Source organism: Micropterus salmoides, unplaced genomic scaffold (assembly GCF_014851395.1).
Source record: "Micropterus salmoides isolate LMB-PRFRI ecotype aquatic unplaced genomic scaffold, ASM1485139v1 Ms_hic_scaffold_14, whole genome shotgun sequence".
Classification (NCBI taxonomy): domain Eukaryota; kingdom Metazoa; phylum Chordata; class Actinopteri; order Centrarchiformes; family Centrarchidae; genus Micropterus; species Micropterus salmoides.
Genome location: NW_024040485.1, coordinates 9,686,015 through 9,697,180, shown reverse-complemented (window position 1 = coordinate 9,697,180; position 11,166 = coordinate 9,686,015). Strand labels below are relative to the sequence as shown.

Below are 11,166 nucleotides of genomic sequence, written 5' to 3'. Positions count from 1 at the left end.
AATATATATTTTTTTATGTTTTTTGATCTGTTGGGATACTAATAACACCTTAGCACACCTGTGAGTGTTTTTGTAATTTCACTGTGTGAGCCTGAAGAAGCAATGGGCGAAATGCATTGCTCTCAATAAATGCAGTAAAGTCAGATCAGTGTGCAGTAGCTTGTTTTTGATTTTTCAAAGTCAAAGGTCACATTCACTTCACTTTACTTTTGTGGCTGTTGCACTACATTCAGGCAGTCAAGCTGACATTTCATTAAACTTAATTAACTTCACATTTAGCTGATAGAGGTGACGGAGACATGTCAAATTATAACAATAAGAGCCAAGGAGTCTGAAGTCAACAATAATTTTGGAACAGTTCCAGTAGAATAGTTTTTTGCCACATGGAAAACAATCGCAAACTTACTGAGGTTATTGTACACTGCTGTGTATTTAAATTGTATGCTACTTTATATCTATACTCCACCACATTGCAAAGGGAAATATTGTATTTGTCACTCCATTGCAATTATTTGGCGGGTATATATATACATAAACATGTCAAACTACCCAAGACTATATAAATAAAGTAGATAAACGTGGCTTATATCCACAATATAAATTGTTTGTTTAATTAGTGCAAAAGTAGAAATATAATGGTGACAATTTGCGATTTTAGGGGAGTTACAGCTAATTTCCTGGGGTGGAATCAGTCCTCTCTGTCTCTGGAAAAAAGCATGCGCATTTCCCTAAATTTTGAAAGAGAAAATAACACCATCCATCCATCCATCCATCCATCGTCAACCGCTTATCCTGCATACAGGGTCGCGGGGGGGCTGGAGCCAATCCCAGCTGACATCGGGCACAAGGCAGGGTACACCCTGGACAGGTTGCCAGTCCATCGCAGGAGAAAATAACACATTCTTCCTTAATTTAATAAAGAAGCAACACAATTAAATCTTGTTCAATTCAATCAATACTTTTCTGTTTATAGCTTTTAGCTAGTTTATAACTTTGTAAGGCCACATGAGCAGTGGCATATGGTGGCTAATTTTAGCTTTGATTGCTGTATGATTGATATTACAGAGTCTGTGCGCTGGCTTTCATTAAAATCCATTTATCCTTTGTACAAAAAAACACTAAACATGCTTTTTGTTATTTGTTTAGAAGGGATACAATTTTGGATTATAAGTAGCTCTTGCTCTTACATGGATTGAATGCTTGTGATGAGGTTTTGTGTGTTGCTTTGGACTAAAGGATCTGACAAAGGAAGGCAAGTATGTTTTAACAGTTATGGGTATGCTTTACTTCTTCCACTACTGCTCATTTGGCATTATGTGGCATGCACAAATTACAAATATTTTGTGCCCTTGTGATTTAACCTAATATAACGACAATGTTGTTCATATAAATGTGTGCACATTGACAATATTTGGTTTGGTTCTGATAAATAACCCCAGGTGCTCTAAGTTAGCTCTTTTCAGTATTCAGCAGTACACAAACATATTATGTCATATTTCACAGCCTGTTAGAGTATGACTCGTTTGCTCTCCCACAGCGGACCTATTCATGCTCATCAGCTTCACCCAGATGACCATATGGGCAGGAGAGGAGCATGAGATCCTCACCAGAGAATTAATTAGCAGCCGCGAATTGCACAGTGCCATCATCCCTTTGTTTCTTTGAGGTAGCCAATGAAATTCAGGCTAGTGGGCGGCCTGAGGCAATGATACTGCCACTTGCTGCAGGAGGACAGTAATTGGACTGTGTGTCAGATAAATGCAGGTTGTGACAAGCCACTCAGCAAAGTGTCGCCTTAGCCCCCATGCAAAGCTATCTCTCAGCCACTCCGCTGACTTGGACTGGCTTTCTTAGCTTTCCAGCGCAGGTCACCGAAGTGAAAAACTCTTTTTCTCACTGCCGAACCCACTGTAGCAACTATTAGCCCGAGAGAAGAGAAGGGAGCTGAAATTAGTACATATATTTAAGAAATTCTGCACTTCACATAAATTATGAAACTTTGGAGAGTTTTATTTGGGACTCATGATGCAGTACAAATCAGCTAGTCACGAGAGCGCAGAGCATAAAGTATAAAGCATGTTAAAGTTTTCTTTGGTCAGATACAAAATATAATTCCTCCATCAACAGCTATATTAATCTAACTACCTTTGTTTCCCTTAAATGTAATCCTTCAAGAGGAATAGTTTGTGCTATTTTTGTAGTGACACTGGAGAACAACATAACATGGCAATGTATGAAATACAGCAGACAAAGAATACTTCAGTAAAAGGATGGAAACGATAGTAAATGTGTATTGGAAAAACAGATAACCAATGTTAAATTAAATTTGTTTACATATGTCACAAAAATTGAGGTGTGTGCATTTAATGTAACCATTAAAAAATACTGCTTCTAAGGTGCTTAAGTGTTCGTTACACAAATATATACACATTTATACAAGCCAGTCAATCCAGGCAAAAATTGTTCTTTCCCATGTATTTTGTTTTTGCATCGGTTTCTGCTGTTAATACACATGATTTGAAGTCTTGTGCCAGACATGCTTGTTTTTTATAATAGTGAGGAAGATTACCTCTGTGTTTGCAGCCAAAGGCTTGTAAAGTTTGTCTGTGGCTGTAAAAACGAACTGTTCTAGCAGTCACTTTGGCAGGTAACTGGCCAGGCTCGTCTCAACTCTAAAAAGCAATTTGGCTAGTAAAATATTAAAGGTGGCTTTTGAATTTGTGGAATGTGGAAAGGTATATTGCTTCCCCAAAAAGTAACACCTTTACATCTGTGTTTCTGTACATTCACAGGTGACATTCTCAAGTTTTCCTCTGCACTGGCGAGATCTTGATGTCTTTTCTTCCACCTGCTGTTCGTCTGTGTAATGTAATGTCCTCATCCTCTCCCGTCTGTTGCTTGGCAAAGTTGACAAACACCTGCACAACAGACATAATAATTCAGTACAAAAGGAAAAAAAAAATGTACTGCCCCAAGGCATAAAAGCACGAAAATGCATCGGCTCAGGATGGTTAAGTCATACTTTACTGATTTCAAGCGATAAGTTTTAGCGACAGAATCATAGCCCCACTTAGTAACTCAAAACCAAACTTATCAGAAAAATGAACACTTGAACATACATCAGTGCGATAAGAACTACCTAAAATGACTATACTGACCTGCCGTCTTTATATACAGTCAATTGACAGTATATTATGTCAAGCTTATAAGAAGAAATGAAGTTAAACATTTAATAACTGAACCTAATCTTATAGAAGACAGAAAGAGGAAAGAAGATATGGCTGTGGGAGCTTTATATGTGTAACTGAAGTAGAAAGGTTGGATTTGTTGTCTTATTCTGGCAGAGTCCCAAAGTGGCATTACTGTGTAATGTTTAACAGTCGGTCAAATGGCTTGATGGAAAAAGCATGCAGTGATTGGTTTCATTGTTCTTGTTTTGTTTTTTTATGAAATTATGATACAATTTATTATTTAAACATGAAGACTATTGAAATCCAATCGTATTATATGAGATTGTATTTTAAATTAAGTTATTGGGAGGTGATTCACAATTGTTCCTTCACATTTATTATACACAGGTTGAGGCTTTTTGGTCATTTCCCCTGTTCATATGTACAGTACCTGGTCCAGTGTTGTCTGGGAAACAGAGTAGTCTTCGATGCTGAGCCTTTCTTTATTGGCCACCACCAGCTGAAATATTCTGGCAAGGGAGGAGGCGGCTATCTCATACTGCAGCGTGTTGTAGTGCTTCTCCCTCTGAACACAGCCGGGGAAAGAGCTCTCGATGAAGCTCTCGACAGGCTCCAGATCTGGGGACAAGCCCGGTTTAGCTGCCTTGATTTTCATAGTCACGACGTAGCCGTCACCAAATCTGGATCAAGGAAATGCAGTGTGAAGATATTGGACATTTTTCAGGATACATTCCAGTTTTCTTATACTGACTGTGATTTCACCTACTCCAGCTCGGCCTCCATTATACTACTACTACTATACTAAATTAATATCCACAACTTGGACTACCTTAGAATTGCTAAAATTGTAACTTCATTGTTGACCAAAAATTCAAACAATAACATTGCAGCTGTGTTTAATCTCCCAAAGTTGTACAACTTCATATTGTTAGTATTTTCAAAGTTTGAATTTTCTTTTTCTTTAATATATTAAGACCCACAGAAAGGTCCAATGCATTTAGGAACATAAATTTTGATGCTTACAAACTGTCTGTACCATGATCATGAGAAACCGTTTAACTTCTATGTTTTAAAAGTTAGGAATCATGATATTTTAATATTATCCAATCCAAACACTGTGCAAGCCTACTAAAATACAGAAAACATCTTACTTGTATTTGAGATGCTGGATGGTACCCAGACACTTGAAGGTCCCATTGACCATGATGGCCAGTCGAGTGCAGAGGGCTTCACACTCCTCCATACTGGTGGGAAACAACCATAATCCATCTTTATTTCTTCTGCTGCTACAAGCCATAAATCATAATTTCACAGATGTCTATGGTAAAATCAAGCAAATGCCAATCTAGTCATGATTCAATCAACAATTGTTGGCAGAAGAGTTAACTGTGTTTTGTCAGCTGCTGCAGCAGGTGTGTACAGTGTATTAAATTCATTATTAGATGTCAAACCTGTGTGATGTTAGCACCACAGCCCTGCCGTCTTGAATGACACTCATGATGGCATTCCACAGGAAGCGCCGGGAGTGGGGGTCCATCCCTGTCGTGGGCTCATCCTAAACACACACACAGCCACAAACAAACAACAAACTTGACTCTCTCTGAGCACATAATTCCATATGAACACAGACCAAATCCTTATCTCTTATCAGCATATGGCAAAGATCTCAGATTTATGCCAATTTGAACTCAACTGTGCAGTTGCCTGCCAATGTATAAAAACATTTGTGGCCAGGCTTGACTGAACCCATATGGCTTCCCATCTGGATCCATAGACCATTTCATTGATAAATCCCTGCATAAAACCCAAAAACCCAAACAATGGGCTCATGAGCTCCCTGTCATTGGCTAACTCACCAGAAGCACCAGCGCTGGGCAACCAATCATGGCGATGGCTGTGGAGAGTTTGCGCTTGTTGCCTCCACTGTAGGTCCCTGCACAGCGGCTGGCATACTCTGTCAGACCCAGCTTCTGGATGCCCCACTCTGCCACCTAAAGGGGGAAGGGGGGAAATATGCATTTGGTGTGCATGTCCATCCAAATGTGACTTACATTTTTAGGACGGGGAACCCCTACTGTTAACAGAGCCATTCTTAAAAGGACAAAACACACATTAGTGAACACTGAACAACAGTGAAGCGACAATGTACAAAACAAAATAAATAAAACCGACATAAATGTCTCTATGCAGAGCTGAGCCAAATGGTGGTTTCATTCAGCCAGCAGGATGAAATCCTTGAAGTTTTAAGACAGCTGGAGTCCTACTCACTCTGCGGATCTCTGACTCAGGTACCCCTCTGAGACGAGCGTAGAGGTACAGATGCTCCCTGCCGGTTAGGAGCTCGTCGATGGCATCAAATTGAGGGCAGTAGCCCATGTTCTGGTGCACGTCCAGAATCTCATTCAGGATGCTACAAAACAAGACACAAGGTGCCATTCATTGCAGAGAGCCGATACAGCCAACTACATGAGAAAAACGAAACATTAAACTATTCTGAGTGGGGGTTAGACTAACACAGCCATTTTTTAAAACATGTCGCGCCGAGCTGAGAGGAAGCTGATTGCTTTTATGTAAAAACTGAACAGAATGACAAACAATTACATTTAACCTAACATACAGACTGACATTAATTTGGGTTTTAATAGAGGTTAGTGTCCAACAAATTGTATTCTGAGAGGAAAACTGTTATGTTCCAATAAGTTTTCAACATATAGAATATTAGCACCAAAATTACTTTATAGTAGCTCCACAGCAAAAAGTGTTCTGAGACACTAGGACTTTTCGATTAAGTCCTAGTTCCTAGCCTTATTCTGTGAGTACCACGTGGGTTGGTCACATTGCGTCATCAAACAGAATTACGGCAGATTGACCTTTGTGTGATTAAACTTTCTAACTCGTTGGACTGTTTCTGGTCGTCTCCCATCTGGAACTGCGCGCAGGATAAACCAAAAGCAAAGTCTGATCCGGCCCTGAGCAGAGTCTGTGTTCTATCGACCAGGGACATTTTTGACTGATCTTTATGTACCTGTAACCAACCACAGTAGCCTCCCCAGAGGTGACATCAGTGTCACCAGTCAGCATTTTGAAGGTCGTCGTCTTTCCAGCTCCATTAACTCCCAAGAGGCCGAAGCACTAATGGTACACAAAGACAATCAGGCTCTCAATGCGAGGACACATTCAGCTGAAATGCTGCTGAAACTATGATAGAAAGACTACTAATATCCTTTTGAAACTTTAATATTCTATTTGGCTTCATTAAATGCTCTTCTACTGCATGCATCAATAAAGAACATGAGAAAACTACATCAGAAAACACAGAACACACCGGATAAAAAAAAGAAACTAGATGTCCAGAAAATATGCTTCATATTAAGAGCTGCTGATAAAAAACAACTACTGCTTGTTATCTGCATCTCTTAACATTTTTAAAAAGGCAGTAGTAGCTCTCAATATAAAAGAACTCTGTGACTTTACCTCTCCTGCAGGGACACCAACGCAAATCCGGTCCACAGCTGCCCTCTTCCTGCCCACATACGTCTGTGCAGAGAAGGCAGGGAAACAATAATAACTGATTTGTGTAGTACTTTGGAAAACAATACCAAATTTCAAGATCAGAAAAACAAACACATGATAGACTATAAAATATGCCATATCCATTTTTTTCCCCACAGCATTAATCTGCCTGCATATATTGTCTTTTAGCATGCAATTATTTGATCTGCACTTTATAGTGTATGTTACATTTTTTATATAGTGTGCTTTAATCTTTAATTTTCTTTTTCTTTGTCTGCTGTTATGGCCTATATGAACTGTGATATTTTTTTCCCCAGAATGAAAGATCAAAAATTATTATTCGGAGACAACAGCTGAAACACACTCCTCTGCATTCCTAATAATGACAGACAAACTCTCCCACCCCCCTCCACCCCCCACCCTGAGCAAGAAAAAAAGAAAAACATAACCTGCCCCCTTTTCTGACCACTTATTTCAGACGCCATTATGCCACATTGAGTGACTTTTAATAGATTCTTTAATTTCTACCTAAGAAAACAGAAACTAATGAATACTGAATATAAAATTGAATATTTTATCAGCTAGTAATAGATTAATCAGCAGAAACCTGCATTCATGAGGCCGATATATCATCCTAAATGACAGCTAATCTAATCTAAAACCATTACTGGCTTGCGTTAAATATATATTGTATTAATGTAGAGAATAATGCAGGTGAATGACGCCACTTCTGACAAACTGTACCCTGCTCTTCCTCAAACACCAGTCACCTTGTGAAATCTGCAGCATAACCCAATGTGTTTTTCTATTACGTTAATTAATAGAAAATCCATCTAAAACAACATGTTACTGGCTAGGATAACGATGAAAATTAGACTGTACATGATACATGACTTTTCTTTGTTTGATATCGGTATTATCGGCCGGCGGCTGCCCTGTTTTCTAAATATCGGCATCGGGCATTGAAAAACCCATATTGGTCGACCACTGAAGCTAATGTTCATTACATTACATGTCGTAACACTTGGCCTCGGGTAAGACCCAGGACTAGGTGGAGATTATATCTCCACACTGGTCTGGGAACGTCTCGGGATCCCCCAGTCAGAGCAAGTTAATATGGCTCGGGAAAGGGAAGTTTGGGGTCCCCTGATGGAGCTGCTGCCCCTGTGACCCGACCCCAGATAAGTGGTTGAAGATGGATGGATCAATGGAAGTCATAACACTTGTTTGTCAGAGACTTGCTGTGTTATTTGTCATTTTTCATCTGCACTGTCGTGTCCATGTTTAAGAAATTCTTTCCAAATTAAAAATTAAATTAAAATGAAAATTGACCTGGACTTGAAAAAATTAAATTACATTATAGAATGGTCAGGAAGAAATCAATGAGCTTATATTACATACAAAGTCTACTGCGGTCTAAAGTAAAATATGAAATTGAGATACCATGATGAAGTCACAGACAAGACACAGAAAACCATGGTGGAAAAAAGTGGTTTTTACCTTAGAGAGGTCTCTGAGCTGCAGGATGTCTGTCTTGCTCCCTCCGTCATAAATTCTTCGCCTCTCTGCTGCCACGTCATCATCCTCATCTTGTATTGGAGTCTGGTTTTTGTCTGATAACCTGAAGGGTGCAAGAAAATCATCTGCTGGGAAGAATCTAGTACAACTAAACTGCACTTTATCTGTTAATAGGCAGGTATGAGTTCTGACCCCGTGTGAAAGAACTGCCCTGGTCAAGATTCCTTGGAAAGGTCAAGACGCTGTTGTAATAAAAGATTTAGACTCTGTGTATGTAAACATGTACAGTGTGCTGATCAGTGTTTAGCCAGTCCCTTACCAGTGGTCCAAGAAGAAACGATACTGGATCAGAAGATTGATAATGAAGTAGACTAAGCCTTCCACTGCCATGAAAGCAACATTTTTCCCCACAAAGTCCCACCGGAAAGGGTCTTGTGTGTACTCTTCACCTGAAAACAGAAATGAGGTCTGTACTGAAAAAAAAGTATTTTCTTTTATGTCACAAGCTGTACAAACACCATTTCCCAGTAGCCAGGAGAGCGATAACTCAAGTCTTCTACTGTAGGAGTTTGCAAGTATGTTTCATTGAAGTCAGGCAGACAAAGAAGTCACTGGTCACTGGTAAGTATTAACTAGAACTATGATTACAAAGGTGCGATTTTGTAAAATCTAGTAAACAATTTCCAGATTTATGCCACCAATTAAAAAACAATCATCAAAAAAGCAGGATTTCTGATCATATTATTTGAAATATTTTGAGTGATGGACAGTGTGCTACGTATCGTGAAATAATGATGGAAAACACATGGAACAGTATACCGTACTTACCAAATCTGGCATAAACATCAGTAACAGCCTGGTTCATGGCCATGTCTATCAGTCCTCGCCCCAGGCAGAAGTGAGGGAGCACCAGCAGGCATTTCTTTAGCCACTCATTGAACATCAATAAGGACTGGAAACACACATACACATTTACATTTCACTTGAGTGCAGGATTGATGGAACCCTCCAACATACAGTAAGCAGTATACACAAATATAATAATACAAATAATTCTAACTAAATTAAACTTCAATTCAGAAGCTCTGTATTTTATGGAAGACTTTGCATCACTGCATAACCATCTCAGCATTGTGTTCTCATACACAAGATTTCCATTATATCTTATGAAATGCTGAATTGCCCTTCTGTTTACCCAAGTATGAACAGCGCATGCAAACAACACCAATTAATTCACTGAAACAACTTCAGTTCAACTTATGCATACTGTAGGTTTTTATTCATTATTCAACTTTAAAAACTTGCTGAAAACATAAGCGCCACATTTAAAACCGAAAACTCATTTGCATGCATTTGTAATTGAACCCAGGTCATCAGAGCTTTGGCCAAGTGTACACGCCCAGCATGTTTAAATCACGTGGACTGCTCCTCCTGTTCATCAGGGTCTCTTGTCGTCTAGGACAGGAGTACATGACTATTCCTATTTTTATTATACATCTGATATGAGATCAGGCTGTTCTCTCCGGTATCGTCTGTGGATTTTGGAAATTTTGCGAAGATTGAGTAGTGTAGGAAGTGATCACTGTTCAGCTTTGTTTTGCACACACCGTCAAGTCTCTGCCGTTGTTATAACACCAAAATCGAATACTGAATCCCTCCCCCCCAGTGCACATGTATTCACTAAACCAAAGTGACTCGTTTATGAATTCTCAGACAAGTAATCGTAGGAGTGCATTCAGTTGTTATTTATTGTTGGTGACGAATAAGCTCTAAGTTTAGACTCCTGGAAATATTGCCATAACAAAGATATGGGTCGTGCCACCTTCTCTCATGACTCACCCATTGCAAGATTCATCAGTGAGCGCAGAACAGAGGAGCACAGATGTGCGGTGGAGCGAACCATCTGGCAAACAGGATCATCTCCACTTTTTGACAGAGTAGCATCTGTGCCATTTCCCCGCTACATGTCTTTCCTCCAACTTGATTGTTTTTATTTTAATGTGTGAGATAAGGCATGGCCAGAATTATAGTTTAAAACATAAAAAAATGTGTTGTAGAGGTATGTTTTGTTTATTCTTTTCCACTCACTGTCACGGCTTAGTTATGGAGCGGAGCCATTGATAACGCCTGTGCTTTTCCTGCTGTATTCACAGTGTCCCTCTCAGCAAACCTGATTTTGATTGCCCTGTCTCTGCCATTGTGCTGTAACATTAATCTGATGTTGCTCTAAACTAAGATATATTTGTCTGCTCCCTAGTGCCCTATTCAACACTTCAGACATGGATTCACTTAGAAGTAATGAATCGGTATGAGTCATCAAAAGAGTCAAACTTCCTTGCAATTTATGCTGCAATGATTGATTTTTTTTGGCCACATGGGGGCAGCAGAAACATCTGACAAATGATGTTTGATCCTTGGATAATATTAAAAGAATAGATGTGTGTCCCTTTTTGAAGCTGCACTAATCAGTGTAATGTGAAAGGTGTCGTTTGTAGTTCCCCTCAGCTTTACGCAGCGTTTTAACATATTTCAGGTAATTGTTTTAGTTGTACGCCTCATAATTTTACTGCTTTCAGTTTGCCACCTTTTATCAACCCTGTTTCTAGCAGCAGCAGGCAGCCATTTTCAGCAAAAAAGCTCTAAAACCCATTGTACACCTACCTGCTCTGCATCAAACAATGGACAAAGCTAGCATCTAGCAGGTGAACATAGTGGAGAGTGAATATTGGACATTTGTCAGCTGGCCACAAACACAATTTAAAATGAATGCTTATTTTGCTCCGTGTCTAGTGGATGTGTAAAAAGACGTTTACAAAGCTTGTTCTGCTACCCCCCAAAACTAAATACTGCTTTTACTTGTACATTTATAAATTGATGCACTCAGCGGTTAGGCTCTTTGGGGTGTTATGGGTTTTAGCAGGTGAAGGAGTACACCAGTAAAACT

The 11,166-nt window shown here is 39.4% G+C and overlaps 1 protein-coding gene across 1 annotated transcript in view; it reads right to left on the bottom strand.

Annotated features, from left to right (window-relative positions):
• Positions 1-1,989: 1,989 nt before the first annotated feature.
• The window catches only part of LOC119901830 (retinal-specific phospholipid-transporting ATPase ABCA4-like), a 43,113-nt gene continuing 33,936 nt past the window's right edge, over positions 1,990-11,166 (bottom strand). Inside the window, exons 38-48 of the mRNA XM_038717536.1 lie at positions 9,051-9,174; positions 8,542-8,671; positions 8,205-8,325; positions 6,666-6,728; positions 6,217-6,323; positions 5,460-5,601; positions 5,048-5,182; positions 4,643-4,746; positions 4,343-4,435; positions 3,622-3,871; positions 1,990-2,918 (exon numbers count right to left, since the gene is read on the bottom strand). Coding sequence (XP_038573464.1) covers positions 2,802-2,918; positions 3,622-3,871; positions 4,343-4,435; positions 4,643-4,746; positions 5,048-5,182; positions 5,460-5,601; positions 6,217-6,323; positions 6,666-6,728; positions 8,205-8,325; positions 8,542-8,671; positions 9,051-9,174 — 1,386 coding nt within the window. The 3' untranslated portion in view covers positions 1,990-2,801. The remainder of the gene's footprint in view (positions 2,919-3,621; positions 3,872-4,342; positions 4,436-4,642; positions 4,747-5,047; positions 5,183-5,459; positions 5,602-6,216; positions 6,324-6,665; positions 6,729-8,204; positions 8,326-8,541; positions 8,672-9,050; positions 9,175-11,166) is intronic.